Consider the following 19,843-nt stretch of genomic DNA (forward strand, 5'->3'; position numbering starts at 1 on the left):
TGGAGGCGTGTTGCCACAAAAACAAATTAAATTACATATTAACAAATGTTACCCTAAACAAATATAAATGTACCCATTCAACACTATCCAGTCGGACTCGCATTGGATTCGCAATCTACCTAAATTATAGTGTCGGAGGGTCCATACAACCAAGTTCCTGCCGGCTTCACTTTATGTAGAACTAGCGACCCGCCCCGGTTTCGCACGTGTGCAATGCTGACTATTTAATGGATGTTATTATTATACATATAAACCTTCCTCTTGAATCACTCTATTAAAAAAAAACCGCATCAAAATCCGTTGCGTAGTTTTAAAGATTTAAGCATACATAGGGACAGAAAAAACGACTTTGTTTTATACTATGTAGTGATGTAATTATCAGAACGATTTGCACACCGCATTCATGTATATTAGTACCTATATGTTGTGTCGGGTTACATTTCAGAAAATTTCGTTTTTCGCCTCAGCTAAATAGTTATAATATTCTCCTTAAGTTTATAGCTTAAGGTCCATTTTCATACATTTTGTTTCACCTTTAATCTGGGTAACTAAACAAGTATTGACAAGTAAAGAATTTAAATTCACGTCTAGTTAGTGATTAGTTCTCGCAGTTGAAAGAAAAACGTAAAAATAATTAATGTGCATGGATATTTCGGCCTTTAAAATTTAATATGACGAAATTTAAATTCTTTACTTGCCAATACTTGTTTAGTTACCCAGTTAAAGGTAAAACAAAATGTATGAAAAATGGACCTTAAGCTATAACCTTAAAGCTATGTGGTTACATATATGTTTTATGTTGAGTCGAGCACCCTTTCGGAAAATTACACCTTTCGCCCCTGTTAAATATGTAGTTATAATATTCTCTTAATTTAAGCTATAACGTTCAATATCAGCGGAGATTAGGAGAGTACGCAAGGGATAATATAGTTCTTGCATAATACGCAGCTACTCTCAAAACAAACACACATCACGCATTTATCACCGAAGAGATATTTAGAAGCGCAAACAAGGCACCCACTGTTCGCCAAGTGTGTTCCGTCCCATGATGTAATAAGGGGCGAGCCTATTGAAATATCGGGCACAAATTCTAGACTCCGGGCTGATACTGAGCATAAAAACCCAATATCACTTTGCCCGACCCGGGATTCGAACCCGGGATATCAGAGCGCTGCCGTACTGCACAGCTACTCTCTATAGTCTATCCCCCTTATTCGTAGACGTTATTTATTTAAGGACGGCGCATTGCTGTGGTAACAAGTCTGTTTCTCAGCTTTGTTTATCTGACGACTTGCTGTTTGTTCAGTTTTGTTTATCTGACAGCCAACTAGATTCAAGTTGTATCTCAATATTAGCCAATCACAGCGGCCCTATGTCTACGCACTGCGAAGGCTACCATGCCGTCAGCACTGAGGAACAGACTTGTTATCACAGCAATGGTTGGTCCTTAGATAAAAAACGTCTATGAATAAGGGGGTAAATCTTATCTATAATAGTTCTATAAGAAGACAATGTAACATGAACGGAGAGGGATCAGATTCACGACTAAAGTGACGGCTTTACGCGCTTTCCGAGATATGGCTTTTACCACCGCAAACATCCTGGCTGCAACAGAGTCATTTCATGATAGAAAAAGTCAGTCACAATTTTTTGTCTGACATGATTCGAACCCGGGACTTTTAGGTTTATCCAGCGTTACTGACAACTACTGTGACAATCAAGATTATTGGAAATGAGCTATTACGTAATCTAGGTATGTATGGATAATAAATTATAATCAATATAAATTAACAATGTTATCGCATGGCAAGTTGCTTATGTAGTACCTATGTACATTTAAAACTTTGAGTAGGTATGGGTAATATCAGTACTAGACTATTTCTTAAAATAAATGCAACAAAAGTTTTTTACGTATTTTTCTAACATTCTTTGTATAATAATTTAATAGAACGAATGTATTAAGACAAAAAAATACAGATGAAGCGAAATTAAAGCATTTTTGATTCGCAGTACATTTATTTTCAGAAATACAACAGTCTTACATCATTGTGCTAAAGTTTTAAAATTACATAGTTCCGCAGAAGATTCATTATAAAACGGAAAATTTTTTGCTCGCACTAGCTTATATCATTATTTACACTTTTCAAAATTGGTCATAAGATAAACGATGACTCACAAATTTTTAGGCATTACCTGTGATGTTAGGCAACATTTGACGCGAAACATGCCGAAGCATTTCACATGGAAGTAAATAAAAAAATGGCGGGAACCTCACCCCCATCCTGCTCTATTATTTATTCATTAACCTCTTTGGTATTTTTGAAATGTACACACATGAATTTGATTTAGAATTTTGTAGTGTTATTTATAGGTATATCCAGGGGCGGCTTTAGATGCCTGGACGTTACGGGCAAAATTTTTCTAGCAATTTTATTTTTTAGGTCACAATACTATTTTCTGAGCAAAACCTATATTGGGTCAAATGCATAGGATGTGAGTCTGTAGCGTCTCATAGGCCAGGACCTAGAGCCCCAGTGACAGAACTAATTTCAATCATTGGTATATTTTAAGATATCCATATATCGAACTTTGGTACGTTTTCGTGTGCGGGTTAGCACTTGCGTGGTTTATACAAAATGAGAATATTATAGCAATTTACCACTAACATTTGTTCTCGAAGTGATTACGAAAAAAAAAATAATTTACCTATAAAATCAGATTGTTGCGACTTTACAAATTATGCAAGTTGTTTGGGTCACCAAATTGGAAAGCACTTCCTAATAACTATTTATTTCTAACCAACTTTTGCACGTGGCTTCGATCGCGCGGAAATGTTTTCCGGGATTATAGTCCCGCTATATATTTTCCCGGGATAGAAACTATCTCCATATCAAATTTCATCGAAATTTGTTGGGTAGTTTTTGAGTTATCGCGTTCAGACAGGTGGAATGTGCAGCCAGGCATGGTTTAAAATATTTTTAAACCTTTTAAAGAGGAACAATTTCGTCATGAATGATTTAAAAAAAGAAATACATTTTCCCCGTTTTTGCAACATTTTTCATTGGTGCTCAGTTTATATCGGTCATAGCGTGATGTTTTATAACTTATAGCCTTTCTTGATAAACGGGCTATCCAACACGAAAAGAATTCGTTAAATCAAACCAGTAGTTTCCGAGATTAGCGCGTTCAAATAAACAAACACATTAGTTATATATAGTTTAACCGGCATAACCATGAATCTTCTGGCAATTAGGTGAAACCACTAGATTATTTATCTACACATTACAAAGCACAATTCACACAAAGAACTGAATCATATGACTTACACTTTTAGCCATATCGATAACCGTTATGAACCGGTCTTTGATTCAGTTAGGACGTCGACCTGTGTACAAAATACGGTAGTTTTGTACAATTAATGTGTACCGGCAATATTTAGTTACTTATTGTTAATTTACACTTATACTATTTTCTGTTTAAATATACAGTACTCAATAGTTTTAATTTTCCTCAGTCCGCATTTTAAGTAAGGTCAGTAGGGGAAAGTGCGCCATAAAATTTTCATAGCTGGATTCAATGCAAAATAATTTCTTTTTGTGCTGACTTAAGAATGTAATTTTATTAATTTAAGAATATTTGGTATTTTGTGATAACGACCTATAGTCATTCAAGGCAATCAGACAATAAATTAATATTATTTTGCTCAAAATAAAAAAAAATGGTAGTAGGCGCACTTGCCTCCGGAAATGGGGCAAGTGCGCCTGTGTAAAAAAAAACGCCAATATGAAACATTATAAAGAAAACACTCACTTTAGTCCATAGAGAAATAAGTTTTACGCGCATTGCTCTTAGATAAATTTTAATTACTCAATATTATAACAAACTATGGCTGTTAAATCAAATTCGGGGCAAGTGCGCCATATATTTGTACATCAGGGCTTCAAAACATTTTACACATTTTTTTGCTATATTTAAAAAAATTAAAAAAAATGGTAGTCTTAATATGAAATCCATTTTATTTCTAAAAATTTAAAAAATAAACATATAAAAATGTAGGAATTAACAATTTTAATGCGTTATAACTCAATTACTTAGAATATGGCCTTATGACATTTGATATGTTTTAGCTGCATTAGAATCAGATAACGTGCCTGATCGAACAGTTGCAACCTCTTCACGTAAAGTTACTCTAGACCAAAATATTACAGTTTTTCTTTTGTAAAAACGAATGATCTAAAACAAACAAATATACGACGAATTAACTAATACGCCCTTTTATTTAAGTCGGCTTAAAACAAAATACCTTGAGTACTTAAATTATGCTAAGTATAACATTTTAATAATAATAATTCATATTAGTAAAACATATTCTCAAAAAAGGTTTGTGATATATGGTTCAGGGGCAAGTGCGCCATACGACTAGTAACTGTGGCGCACTTGCCCTACTCGACCCAGGTAGGAAGTTAAAATAAAAGGTTTAAACTATGTACTCACTTTACTGGTTTACGGAAATATGTTACATATCTTGAAATATTTGATGTTATCTTTCACGGGGTCATCTCTGTTTACAGGTCTAAATGACACTTAAAATAAAATGGCGAATAAATCGTATTAAAATGAACAGAGCCATTTGTGTTTTTTAATGGAACTGTATTTCAGATAGAAGCATTGATATAAGATTGCGGTAATTGTATAACATCAATAGTTTTCGATTTTTTTGGGGCAGGTGCACTTACCCCGTCGGCGCACTTGCCCCACCTGACCTTAATTAACGGGGAGGTTTTTGGGGCGAACCGGGCAACCGACCGGGGCCCGGCGCTTACAGAGGCCTCGCGCAGTGCCTCGCAGGACCTTTTTTTACGTTCTTACCGACGAAACTGTTAAAACAGGGGAACGTTTTTTTACTCTGCCCGGGGCCTCACGTCTGTTTCTTTTTGCTTTCGCCTGGGGTCTCGCGTAGTTTAGGGCCGCCACTGCGTATAGGTAAGGTGGAGCGGAAAAGACGCGCTGAGCGAAGGAAAAAATCGGGACTGATAAACATCCGGAAGTGGACCGGTATCATCTCCGTTGAACACCTGTTCCGCCTGGCCTATGATAAAGAGAAATACAAGAAGCTGACGGCCAACCTTTAACAATGAAGAGGCACTTAAAGAAGAAGAACACGTATAAGGCGCAAAGTTTTGGAATACAATCTAGTTTTAGGTTTGTGTATTTTACTATTGTAATCTCTTTTGCGTCTTAATTTAATATAAATAAATAGTATATATACCCTATGAACTGTCTGGGATAGAGATAAGGCATGATGATGATGATTTCACCAGTGTTATAGATCACGTGGGAAATCATTGATCATTAACCGGGCGCCCAAGGAGTCTGGACTATCATGAAATCCACATAATATGTATATTAATTAATTGATTTATTAATATGCTAGTGGCACCCAAACTAAGCAGCGCTTATACTTTGGGCTGCCATACTTATTAAAATTAACAATATAAGTTATTAGTCGCAAGGAGAAAACAATACAATTGATAGTAGGTACTTATCTATGAGCTAAATATATAAATATTAATTAAATAATAGTACTGTACTGAGATTCGCAATTAGTACTTGTTAACTAAGCTACACTTATACCAATCAGGCGACAGCTTGGAGTGATGGATATCCTGCGTTTTAGCCGTGTGCCCACGGGATGCAAGATAAACATGCAAATTGCAACTGACTGGTAATTGTGATCGGAATATCTATACAACATAAATCCGGATGACCGATAGTGCCCGTACCGTGGCAACTCGAATAGAATTAAAAAAAAAACACTTACACTTAGTTTTTATGTGATAAATGTACTCAAATTTTGTAATAAAATATTGGTGCGTTATGGGGGTGGCTTAGGTTGTGGAAAGCGCGAGTCGCTCTGCGGTCGCATCGGGTCGTTGCGATTTGTGCTTAAGCCCATGAAAGGATCGTCATTCCAAATGCAAATACAGCTTACTTGTAATCATAGTTATAATTAATAATAAATTCTATGTTACGCTCGGATAGCAACCACGTGGCCCACGTAAGTGTGTCGTGTTCCGGGATTAGTCTGTGTATATCCTGTTCCATCAGGCTAGCATAATTGTGTCGACTGTCGAGGGGTAATCATCTCTCGTCAGTCGACATTCTATTGGATCCCCCTCCACTTACGATCAGGTGTAGTGGGGTCACTGTTTGAGGAATTGTATTCTGGTGAGATAATATAGACTAGTTAGTAGACCACGAGGGGACACGATGATGATGATTAGCCCCAAAAGGTAGTGGGATCTTACTTCTTAAGTTACCTGAGTACATTTTTAACAAATTAGTACTCCCATATATTAATAATTATCCCTTGAAGTCACTCGTTGTTGGAAATTTGTATAGCTCTTCGTTTCCTCTTTTTAAATGAGAGTCATATAATTTACGAAATAATAATTGGAGTGTCATTAAGTATCATATGAGTAAATAGTTAGAAATTACAACTGACATGGATTAGTTTCTTTAAGTATACAAATATGAAACGCATTTGTTAATGATAATTAAATGACTTCGTTAATGGAACAATGTATCTTCTACCCTGTGCTAAAAATATTTCCAGCAAATAAAACTCGCAAGTTTAGAAATTCGTAACTATAGAATACTATTCATTTCCTAAACATAAGTTACTATTTTTATCACGAGATATCAATCACGTATCCCCAAAATCCTTATAGGAAACTTCTCATATATGCAGGATTCGTAACGATGTTTGCCCTCACTGAACAAGCGATAATACACAAACAATACACACATTTTAGAAAAGTCAAAGGTGTTGCCTTGAGTTTTGAACCTGTGCACATTCGTCGCAGTCCATTCCACTTCTAATCAATGGGCATCATTTTGTAAAGAAAACAACAAAACTATGACTGTCTTGAAAGAGGTAACTTACTATTCTGTCTCTGTTCTAAGCATATCTAGTACTTACCTCCTTTTCAGAATATCATATAAGAAATTAAGATAATGTATCAATGTAAATTAAGTAATATAAAAACGAGAAGAAGTTCCGTGTCGTTTTACTTGTGATTGGTCGAAAGAAGAATGCGTGAGTCACATGTTTGTATCTTAACCAATCAGAATGAAACGAAACGAACATTTATGACGCTTTTATGCCACATTCGAGCGCTTAGGTTATTGGTTTGATATATCGCCTGATCTTTTAGATTAATTTAGATTTGATTTGGTAATATAAGACTGCTTCGGTGGCGTAGTTGTACTGCACGCGCGATACGGCAGCGCTCTGACGTCCTGGGTTCGAATATCGGGATGAACAAAGTGATATTTGGTTTTTTCTCGTCAGTATCAACCCAGAATCTGGAAATTGTTACCGATATGGCGATAGGCTCGCCCCCTATCACATTATGGGGCTGAACACACTTGGCGAAAAGTAGGTATCTTGTTTGCGCCTCTAAATATCTCTTCGATGATAAATGCGTGGTGTATGTTTTGTATAAGAGGTGAGAAGTGAGTGAGTAAAGCAAGTAGTAGAGGCTACGAGTTCTGAATTCGTAAAATCAGTTTGCGTGGAGCGCGCGCGAGGCTGGTCGCGTAGTCATGGCCATCTGGAAACGGTTCGCGCTGTTTTTCCTCGGAATATTTGGGAAAATAGACGAAGCCGATGGAAGTGAGCAAATATTTTCGTTTTGCGCACGTGTACGCATTGATATTGTACTCTAACTATAAACAGCTACTTTGAGTTTATTTTGGTGCTATTTATTCTAAGATTTTATTACGTACATGCTTTTTACGTTTTATTAGTATTAATTGTAAACTTAACTAGATGATACTTGTTCCGTAATGTTTATTTTTGCACCTACTGTTGTTCAATGCTTGTGTGATGTTTCAAAGAAGTAAGAACTAATAGAAAATTTAAATTGTGGTTAATATGCATAGTTTTTTGACCAACGTTCACTGTTCTGGAGTTTGGATTTAATATAAACGATTTCAAAACCTGCATTATAATCTGTTTAGCCGTTTTTAATTAATGCATGAAGGAGGCAACGTCCATTGTTTTATTGTTGTGTTTGATTTGAAAATATACTAAGATGATTGCGTTGTTATATCACAAAGATTTATTATTTAAATTAATTAAAAGCGGCGATAGCCTAGTTGGTTGTGGAACGGACTGCCGAGACGAATGTCTGCAGGTTCAAATCCCAATTATGTGTGTGTGTTTTTTTTGTGAATTATCGCTTTCTTGAACGGTGAACGAAAACATCGTGAGGAAACCTGCATATCTGAGGAGTTTTCTATAGGAATTTCGAGGGTGTGTGAAGTCTACCAATCCGCACTAAGCCAGCGTGGTGGACTAAGGCCTAATCCCTCTCATTAGTAGAGGAGGCCCCGTGTCCAACAGTGGGACAGTATATAATTTAGGGCTGATATTATTATATTTATATATTATAATCTTTACTGCTTGATGGCAATAGGTGAACTAATGCGAAAAGATTAATAAATTGAAAATGACATCGTAACGTTGACTGCTAACTCGCCCGTGCAACTATGAATACATAGGAAGGCATAATAATCTTCGACACAAAATAACTCTAAAAAGTTAAAAATAAAATGTTGTTGCTTAATTTTATTTTAACTAACTAATAGTATTATAACCCAAGCGTTCTCGCGTTAAGAGACCGAACCCGGACAAAACTAACAAATAATTTAACATTACCTATAAATGTTACCAATTTTGAAGTCCGTGACTAATTAAAATAGTTACCTAAAATAAATACGTTAACAAATATAGGGAAACAATGTTTTATTTTATTTATTTTCCTTGTAAGGGACCCTGCAGTTAATACCGGGGGAAACCTATGAATGGTATACTGGAATCGCCCAGTTTGGTGACTTCAAGGGCCTGGAGGAAAGTTGACAGGGAATAATTTGAGATTTTTTTTTCTTTAATTTCGAGACGAACTTGCCGTTCGCCTGATGGTAAACTATACGACCGCCCTGAAAAAACATCCAACAACTAAATTACAATGTATTGTTTGGTATTCCACTGCGCTCGTCATTCTGAGACATGAATTACGTTTTATTTCGTCCAGTAATTACACTGGCTACAATGTCCTTGAAGGAACTCAACAGTGACTACACACTGCTGCTTGGTGGCAGAAATAGACACTGCGTTTGAAGCTACCCAGGCGGACTCTCATAAGAGAGACCTACCACCAGTAGTGTGGGGAAAGGACCCTCTTAAGGATGCGCGGAGTGGAGACGGTGACGAAATGTTCGCAGTGTGCTTAATGTTCGCAATGAGGTACACCCATTTTACTGTGTGCCTAGGGCAGCGACAAACGTCTTCCTGTACATAGGCGTGCATTCAGTGTGGAGACCAAGCTCACAAGAATTTCCTCTGGGGAGTTTAATTTTAATTAGCAACCGACTCTAAAATTGGTAACTAATAGTTAGGTAGGTTATTTTTAATACTTTTTTGGTTTTAGGGGTTATTGAAGGCGGTAATTTTTTTTTGTTAAAAGGTTTATATTAAGGTCACTCGGGGGAAGTGCGCCATAAAATTTTCATAGCTGGATTCAATACAAAATAATTTCTTTTTGTGCTGACTTAAGAATGTAATTTTATTAATTTAAGAATATTTGGTATTTTGTGATAACAACCTATAGCCATTCAAGGAAATCGGACCATAAATTAATAATATTTTGCTCAAAGTAAAAAAAATGGTAGTAGGCGCACTTGCCTCTGGAAATGGGGTAAGTGCGCCTGTGTAAAAAAAAACGCCAATATGAAACATTATCAAGAAAACACTCACTTTAGTCCATAGAGAAATAAGTTTTACTCGCATTGCTCTTGGATAATTTTTAATCACTCAATATTATAACAAATTATGGCTGTCAAATCAAATTCGGGGTAAGTGCGCCATATATATCTAAATCAGGGCTTGCAAACATTTTAGAATTCTTTTTGATATATAATTTTTTGTTATGTTAGAGTTTTATGTGCGGATATGTTGGAATAAAAAAATGGTAGCCCTAATATAAAATCTATTTTATTTCTAAAAACTAAAAAAAACATACAAAAATGTAGGAAATAACAATTTGGAATGCGTTATAACTCAATTATTTAGAATTTGGCCTTATGACATTTGATATGTTTTAGCTGCATTATATCCAGATAACGTGCCTGATCGAACAGTTGCAACCTATTCACGTAAAGTTGCTCTAGACCAAGGTATTTCAGTTTTTCTTTTGTAAAAACGAATTAACTTATACGCCCTTTTATTTAAGTCGGCTCAAAACAAAATACCTTGAGTACAAAAAATTCTGCTGTTAAGTATAATATTTTAATAATAATAATTCATATTAGTAAAACTTATTCTCAAAAAAGGTTGGTTATATATGGATCAGGGGCAAGTGCGCCATACAACTACTAACTGTGGCGCACTTGCCCTACTCGACAATTTTTAGGTACATTTTTTCGCATTGCTAAAACATCCTATATTTTAGTATATATAAATAAAATTCAGGCAGGAAGTTAAAATAAAAGGTTTAAACTATGTATTCACCTTACTGGTTTACAGAAATATGTTAAATATCTTGAAATATTTAATGTTATCTTTCACGGGGTCATCTCGGTTTACAGGTCTAAATGACACTTAAAATTAAATGGCCAATAAATCGTATTAAAATGAACATAGCCATTTATGTTTTTTAGTGGAACTGTATTTCAGTTAGTGGCATAGATGTAAGATTGCGGTAATTGTATAACATCAATAGTTCTCGATTTTTTTAGGGTAGGTGCACTTACCCCGTAGGTTTTGTCATCAAAAGGCAATTAATAAGTGGATAAAATTTTATAAATATTTTTGGTTATAAAAATATTTCGCGCATTAATCTGTTGTGGACTGTAGTAAATAATGATAATAATGTAGCATAACATGATATGATAGATACCGGTATTCCTTTACTCGAGTGATAAGGTAAATCGTATGAATATTCTTTGTTTTCATAGATTTGGTATAAATAAGGCCTTAACAGCACTGGGAACTAAACTGAATGGATCTGTCTTTGCTTACTATTTTGAGACATTATTGTCGATCTTAACGTCTGAATGATAGGTCTGAAATTTGAGTATTTGGGGTACTAATTCGCAGGAATTTTATGATCATACTTTCAGAAGTATGATTTTTACAAAATATTGCCAGTAAACTGAACGCTATGATTACAGTGCTAAAGATCATTTTCAACCACAATGTTTCTATACAGTAACTACCCATACGAGCCCCGAAACGTGACCAGGAATGAGTCACTATTATCCATGACGGATTTTCCGCCATTATGGTCGAGTTTAAAATAAACAAAATGTTGAATTATTTACAAAAAACAGTACTTTGTAATAAGGTATTTCCCCATAATCATCAACACATATGACCTAGTATAATCATGACTTTAGTCAGATACACTTACAGAATGTCATACAATTATTTTAACCATAAATCTTCATCGTCTCGTGGTAATTAACATTTGGTTCCTGTCATACCTTCGATACTGACGCCTGCATAATTTCGAAGGCCAGTCCACTGATCTAAACCCCGTGGTACCTTTCTTCGCCCCATGTTAGGCGGCAATGGGGTACCGCAAAATAATAGCTTTCACTGAAACATTCCTTTAGATATTTCATTTATTTAAATTAATTCACCTACCTTTGTCACACTTTTGCTGGTGGTAGGATATAAGGTCAGTCGGGGGAAGTGCGCCATAAAATTTTCATAGCTGGATTCAATGCAAAATAATTTATTTTTGTGCTGACTTAAGAATGTAATTTTATTAATTTAAGAATATTTGGTATTTTGTGATAACAACCTATAGCCATTCAAGGAAATCGGACCATAAATTAATAATATTTTGCTCAAAGTAAAAAATGGTAGTAGGCGCACTTGCCTCCGGAAATGGGGTAAGTGCGCCTGTGTAAAAAAAAACGCTAATATGAAACATTATAAAGAAAACACTCACTTTAGTCCATAGAGAAACAAGTTTTACTCGCATTGCTCTTGGATAATTTTTAATCACTCAATATTATAACAAACTATGGCTGTCAAATCAAATTCGGGGTAAGTGCGCCATATATATGTAAATCGGGGCTTGAAAACATTTTAGATTTTTTTTCGATATATAATTTTTTGCTATGTTAGAGTTTTGTGTGCGGATATGTTGGAATAAAAAAATGATAGCCCTAATATAAAATCCATTTTATTTTTTAAAACTAAAAAAAAACATACAAAAATGTAGGAATTAACAATTTTGAATGCGTTATAACTCAATTACTTAGAATTTGGCCTTATGACATTTGATATGTTTTAGCTGCATTATATCCAGATAACGTGCCTGATCGAACAGCTGCAACCTATTCACGTAAAGTTGCTCTAGACCAAGGTATTTCAGTTTTTCTTTTGTAAAAACGAATTAACTAATACGCCCTTTTATTTAAGTCGGCTCAAAACAAAATACCTTGACGACAAAAAAATCTGCTGTTAAGTAAAACATTTTAATAATAATAATTCATATTAGTAAAACTTATTCTCAAAAAAGGTTGGTTATATATGGATCAGGGCCAAGTGCGCCATACGACTATTAACTGTGGCGCACTTGCCCTACTCGACAATTTTTAGGTACATTTTTTCGCATTGCTAAAAAATCCTTTATTTTAGTATATATAAATAAAATTCAAGCAGGAAGTTAAAATAAAAGGTTTAAACTATGTATTCACCTTACTGGTTTACAGAAATATGTTAAATATCTTGAAATATTTAATGTTATCTTTCACGGGGTCATCTCGGTTTACAGGTCTAAATGACACTTAAAATTAAATGGCGAATAAATCGTATTAAAATGAACATAGCCATTTATGTTTTTTAGTAGAACTGTATTTCAGTTAGTGGCATAGATGTAAGATTGCGGTAATTGTATAACATCAATAGTTCTCGATTTTTTTAGGGTAGGCGCACTTGCCCCACCTGACCTTATATACTTATTTATTTATAAGGCATGTCAACAATATAAACACTTACATTGAAATTAACAATATTTGTATAACCTCTTTAGCTAGCATTTATATTTGTAACGGACATACTCAACGTTCATATGAGTCTATTTATCATCTAACATTAAATTATTAATGAAATTTTATTAAGAATAAAATATGATATATAAATAACATTTACATATCATTACATATATATTGTCTAAGTTTTTCGCTGTGTAATAAAAGCCTATTTTGTTTCAGATTGCGTTTTAAGTCTCCGAGAAGACTTCGGACATCCCCCACCAATGTACATAAGGGATGGAGGTTATTTAGAACCGAACGGACCCAATGGTACCATTGTTTTCCAAAGCACAGAGAAAGTTCTCGTCGCTTGCCCCGGCCACAGAAATCACGTCGTCATTAGATATGGCAATGGAACCAAAATCAAAAAGCCAAGTGTTGTCGTAAGTTTTAAAATCGTGAAACGAATGCGTCTTTTTTTTAGTCTGCTACAAGCGGAATTCGTCTAATGCATCAGGAACTGGCCCACATGCTTCCTTGGTGCCAATGTTGGACAATCGGCTGTATAGGTTGCGGCCTTGGAATGGCATAATTTAAAATAAGGGCGGCACAGATAAGGTCACCCTAAGTATCTTTATTTGTATTGTACCGTATTAAATTAAAAGCATTATTATTACGTGCGAATTGGTTCTAATTGTTTGTTGTCTCCCGCACAAGAGGCACTCGGTAGCGAATATAACTGAATGGCCTCTACAGCACTTACCTATGCTTGAGGAAAGTCTAACCGCTATTTTTAATAAAAAAACCAAATAATTTTTTTGGCTCCATCTCAAATACGAACCAATCAGAACAAAGACTTTTTGTTACAAATGGGTTATTTTAATTAGTTTATTTTCGAAATCGGATTAAAGATTTAGATTGTAATCGTTTATCAAAACGGCTGTGTGTCTTTGGCTTCAGTTGCCGACTTAAGGAAAAAAATTAACAGGAAACCTAATAGCTATTTCAATAACCTATTCCAGGAGGCAGCGTGTTTGAGCGGCCACCAGTTTAAATTGGAAGAAACAAGTGTGCCTTTCCAAAATATCTCATGTTATAGCGCAAGCACTGTTTCTGTGAAAAGAACCAAAGAGAAATGCGGCAAAGGCGGCCTGTACAACATTTATGGGTGAGACTCTGCGAATGCGTCGATTGAAGGCATAAATTCACTCTTCAAGCCATTGATATATATGTACTACGTACTAGATGTGGCGTTCCGAACACTCACTGTGTTGAACTGAATTGAACTGCAATCCATTCAAACTGATTTTAGTATGGTGTCAATATTGACGGCTATTTAAAGCGTTTTAGCGCTGCATGTTTTAAAAGTTTGGTTAGGCGACGTTTTTTGTTCTGCGGCTGCAGCGAACTTTAGTTCTAACTCCAGATTTTGAACAATTAGTTTATATGGATGTTCGTGTCTATAGAATATACGTCAATGCTTCAGACTCATTAAATACGGTTTTATTTACACTCGTCCTTTTAAATGATATGAAATCTTGTGATAATCCACGCGCACGCTCTTGCGTTCATATATTTAATCTATATAAATAAAAATGAATCACCGAAATGTTTGTACGCGCATAACTTCCAAACAACTGCACTAAATTGGATAAATCTTTCTATTATTTGTTCGTTATTGTCAGGAAAGAAATTTGGTATTTAAAAAATAATAGCAAATATTTAAAAATCTCAGAAAATTGAGTGCGCGAATGAGACAGAAGAAAAAATATGGCGGTCAAAATTTCGTCGGGTCACTAGTGTTAAAATAAAATTACCGCCTCATTTGTTGCTTTTGTAAATAAACACCTAATTTATTTCAACCTATAAAATAAACTGTATTTAGAAACCGCCAATATTGAACTAGTTCGGGTAGCAGTTACCCTCGGATAGTCCATCCATAAGGTCCTAAATATATGAGGGATAACTCGTACGATTCGAAATGACGTATAGAAACATGTTTCTCTGGGATTTGTTAGCACATAAAAAACAATTTTTATTAACCAATTAAGATTAAAAAAGGTACCTATGTATTTAGGTTTTATTTATTAACTATAATAGTTAATGTTGACACCTACTTAATATACATAATAAAAGTTAACATCTCATGTCTCAGGATGACGAGCGCAGTGGAATACCAAACAATACTTTGTAATTCAATGTGTTGGATGGTGTTTCTACTGTTTATGGGCGATCGTATCGCCAACCATCAGGCGAACGGCAAGCTCGTCTCGTCGTCCAAAGCAATAAAATTAAATTTACCTACAGTTTTATTTTATTTTATGAATGGTTCAAGAGTTTCTTTATATTTCCAGGGTTGGGTATGAAATTATAGATAAGTTCTATAGTTTGTACGACGCCTGCTTTAACGACGTTCTTATGACGACATATTTCGTCAGACATGTGATATCTCCATTAAACATATATACGCAACGAGACAGTCGACCTTATTTTAAAGGTAAGCGCTTAAATGCGACATGAATCTTATTTCTTTACACTTAGGACTGATTTTGTAATGTCAGATAAAACTATCTAGCTTGGATTTTGTGATGAGGCAGATAGGGCAGCTTCTCTAACCACTTTAGCTACAAGATATCATTTTTAGGACACCGACATTATTTTTGAAGATATTAAGATCTGAATATAATATGTAAAATATAATAATATGTACAGTTGAGAAAAAATGGGCAATTTATGCAAAGAATTTTTTTAAATTCGAATTCTTTGTATTGCTTACGAGAATCAAAAGACACGACCATTAAAGGTTTGAGTATGTTTAAGGTTCGAAATCGTAAAAATATTTCTACTTACTTTTTAAGAAATGCTCTAATTCACTTTTAAATATAATAAAACTCTTTAAACATAATCAAACCTTATATTTAAGGTGCATGACTTATATTATTAAACAGATTCTTTTCGATGGCTGTGGCCCATTGCCCCCCATCTCAGTCCTGGATCCGCGTCTGCTTGTCTTACTTCCTTGCGATATCCTTCGCACAATGGAATTTCCTTTTTACAGAAGGGGGACTGTTCAAGACTGTGTCTATGAGCAGTATTTATAAGCTGGAAAATCAGAAAGCGACATTTGACGCCATATTAGGCGCAAACGAACACAAAAAATACTTCCATAATCGGCAGGTGATAAATAATTCTCATATTATTTAATACGTATATATTTATTAGGTATATACTATATAGGTAAAAAAAGCGGCGATAGCCTAGTTGGGTGTGGAACGGACTGCCGAGACGAATGTCCGCAGGTTCAAATCCCAAGGGCACATACTTCTGACTTTTCTAAAAAATCATGTGTGTATTTTTTGTGAATTTATCGTGCGCTTTAACGGTGAAGGAAAACATCGTGAGGAAACCTGCACATCTGAGAAGTTCTCTATAAGAATTTCGAAGGTGTGTGAAGTCTACCAATCCACACTAGGTCAGCGTGGTGGACTAAGGCCTAATCCCTCTCAGTAGTAGAGGAGGCCCGTGCTCAGCAGTGGGCAAGTATATAATACAGGCCTGATATTATTATTATTATATAGGTAACCGAATACCTACTGAGTAGAAATTGATTTTTTTTCTAATTTTCTTATATAATACCGACATAGGATTTGACAATGATATTATTTATAGTGTATGCTTGACATAAATACTTCGATTTTTTTTTATGTTATACTCTTGAAGAAATTGTAATTTTGCATACCATCTTTTGGTTAAATATGGTTGCTTTGAAGAATCTCATGTTTGGTCATCGTTATTCACCTATATTTGCAGAATAAATATATCTTTATCTTTGTAACAAATAAAAAACGTCAACACGCACGAACACCCACTAAGTTTATACATGAATGACGAGGAACCCAGAACACAACTTTAATCCTACTTTAAGTACCAGTGTTGGAACAAACAGTCCAAAATAATTTGTTTTATTACATTGTATCAGTAGCATTATGTTTTTTGTAAGTGTATATATAAACTTCTTCCAAATAAAGAAAAGTTATTAAGCTCAGGTTATAATTCTGTCATTAATGATGGTATCAGTAAGTCATACAATAATATTTCAGTTCCTGTCGCGGGGGCACCTGGCCCCCCGCGCCGACTTCACGCTGCTGGCGGAGCTGCGCGCCACGTTCCAGTACGTGAACACCGCGCCGCAGTGGCAGCGGAACAACGCGGGGCCCTGGGCCGCGCTCGAGGACGTAAGTCCGGCCCTTTCTCACCACTCACGCTGCCATTACTTATGCAAAAGTTTATTGCAAGATGGCCGCGGATTTTGACTTTTTTCTGTCACGAATGAATTGTGTCTAAATGACAATAACCTTATGTTATTAAGTTTTTCTAGACAGCAAACAAAGAATAAGCATATCGCATATTGTTTAACTCTTTACATTTTATTTCTTCAGTATAAAAAAACGCCATGTTTATTTTCAAAGTGACAACGAACAGTGTTGCCAGGTTACAAAATCACACGTTTACACTAACACTAGCGAGGTGTGATAACTCTTCCAGCCCATAAAGAGGAATAATGTCATGTTCTGTACCGGCGTAGCTTGGGCTTCTATGGCCCGGGACCTATCCATATATTTCTAAGAAACTGGACGAGTTATCCGGGAGACGAAAAAATTTCGCGCACTTTTTTTACGGCGCCCTATCATAGCTCCCGATTGTGTGTCCATGGCATCAGCCTAGAGCCTTTGGCGCTCCCCACTCCTCTTAGAAATCTTTTAAGTTTATGTTTGGTTGTAAGGTTTTATTCTACGCATTTTGACCCCCTCGTAACAATACTACACTACTGGTGTGCTGACATGATTTCTTGAAGATATTGATTTGTGTTCCAGAGCCTGCGGCGGCATGTGGGCCGGCTGGGGTCGCCTGTCCGGGTGGTCACAGGCACCCACGGCATCCTCACGCTGCCCGACCAACACGGCGTGGACAGAGAGATGTATTTACACACAGATCAGAACAACAACTATGTCGTGCCGGTGCCCATGTATTTCTACAAGGTACAGTATTTGTAATGGACTTCCTGCAGCGGTCTGTCATATGGTCAGCAGACGCTACTTCGATCGGGCGATCAATCATCCGAATAAGTTGATCAAACTCAATTTACTCTCCATTCAACCGCGCCAAATGGAGACGGTTCAGTCTTAACAGATCCAGAGGACGATATAACTCTGGCTATTCAAGTACGTACGAGAATCTAAAGCTCCTACACTCAAGAAGACCGCAGTTCCGTCTTCCCCATCCCGCCGACCCTTCTCATAGTCTCGGCCCGCATGCCGACGAATACAGTAATAATAGTTAGGATTGTCGGTACGACTGCGCGTATCGGATCGTTCATTTCTGATGCTCTCCCAGTGGCCGTCCTGAGTTGAGGTTCGTAACCCGGTAGTGGGCTGCCTTCAGTATAGTGGCAGTGCGTACTCACTCGAATATGCGGTGTGTTTGTATAAGGCGGCCCTGCCATGTCTCAGTATGGCGAGCGCAGTGGAATACCAAAAAATACTTTGTTATTTAAGGTGTTGGATGGTGTTTCTACTGCTCATGGGCGGTCGTATCGCTTACCATCACGCGAACGACAAGCTCGTCTTCTCATTCAAAGTAACAAAAAAACCTAAAGTATTCCTTGCCACGAACTGGCAAGTGCAGCGTGGAGATTCACCCCTGAGATGGACAGATGACCTCATAAAATTTGTAGGAGGTCGTTGGATGCGGGCCGTTTCCAATAAGTCGATCTGAAAATCTTTGTGGGAGGCCAGGGCCATAGCTAGGGTGGGGGGGCATTGTGGGGCAATGCCCTACCTTAAAATACTAATGCCCTACCTTAATAATCAACAAGATTAAACATATACATAACTAATCAATCAAAATATATGGACCAGCAGGTTTTTTATTTCACGATTTGGAAGTTGGTTCCATAGTAAGAGAACCCTCTTTCAAGATTTAAAGGAATTTTGTTACACTCTTTATATTACCCCAACAATTATGTAAGTATTAACCTGTCTCATTCACGTTTACAAGTCAAGAAAGCCAAAAATCGATTGAGCAGATCAGATCTAGTAACATTTTTACTTCCGCCCTAGCTGTAACCACTGCTGCCCTACCTTTAATTCAGTCTAGCTACGGCCCTGTGGGAGGCCCATGTTCAACAATGGATATGTATGTATGTGAAGTCTCAAATCTGTGCAGGTGGTCCAGGAGCAGGGTAGACCCACGGTGGCGTACGTGACCATCAACTCGTCATACAACAGCACCATCATGGACTCGTTGCGTTTCTGCGAGGATATCTGCGGACTCGGCCACTGGCTGCATTGGAAGAAGAGTCGTGAGAGCTTCTGTTGCCTCTACCATGAGTTCCAGCAGGTCGTGGACTACTTGCCAAGTCTCAATTAGACAAAATGCTTAGATGTTTTTGAAATGAACTCAAATAAACTATTTTTTTTTAACACGCTTTTATTAGCTTGGGTTGTATGTATGTATGTAAGGGAATCTTTGAGCTCAATTTTCACCAATTTCCAGAAATCTGATTAATTTGAAACTTTACACACGTATCAAGGACCGATGACAATGCAATAATTTGATAAGAGTTTCCCATTATCCTTATTATTTATACATATCTTTCATTACAACGTGGATTTGTATAAGGCTATTCAATTATTCCGTAAGCTCGAGGGGTGGGGGTGTTTATGGTTTGATTATTTTCAATAACATAGGGTTGAGGTCGGATCTGTGATTACGTCAGCAATATTCATGT

At 36.3% G+C, this 19,843-nt stretch overlaps 1 protein-coding gene across 2 annotated transcripts; it reads left to right on the forward strand.

The window, feature by feature from the left end:
• Positions 1–7,576: 7,576 nt before the first annotated feature.
• Positions 7,577–19,535, forward strand: LOC115454188. Of its 2 annotated transcripts, none has more exons than XM_037443551.1 (8): positions 7,577–7,678; positions 13,294–13,496; positions 14,076–14,221; positions 15,408–15,550; positions 16,112–16,230; positions 17,154–17,288; positions 17,928–18,092; positions 19,279–19,535. In XM_037443551.1, exons 1-8 carry the CDS (start codon positions 7,609–7,611, stop codon positions 19,480–19,482), a joined length of 1,185 nt encoding a protein of 394 aa, XP_037299448.1. In that variant the 5' UTR covers positions 7,577–7,608; the 3' UTR covers positions 19,483–19,535. The 2 variants fall into 2 exon arrangements, with proteins under 2 accessions (XP_037299448.1, XP_037299449.1); XM_037443552.1 differs by lacking the exon at positions 7,577–7,678 and adding an exon at positions 7,877–7,904.
• Positions 19,536–19,843: the final 308 nt, after the last annotated feature.

This window comes from Manduca sexta, chromosome 26 (genome assembly GCF_014839805.1).
Source record: "Manduca sexta isolate Smith_Timp_Sample1 chromosome 26, JHU_Msex_v1.0, whole genome shotgun sequence".
In the NCBI taxonomy this organism is placed as follows: Eukaryota; Metazoa; Arthropoda; class Insecta; order Lepidoptera; family Sphingidae; genus Manduca; species Manduca sexta.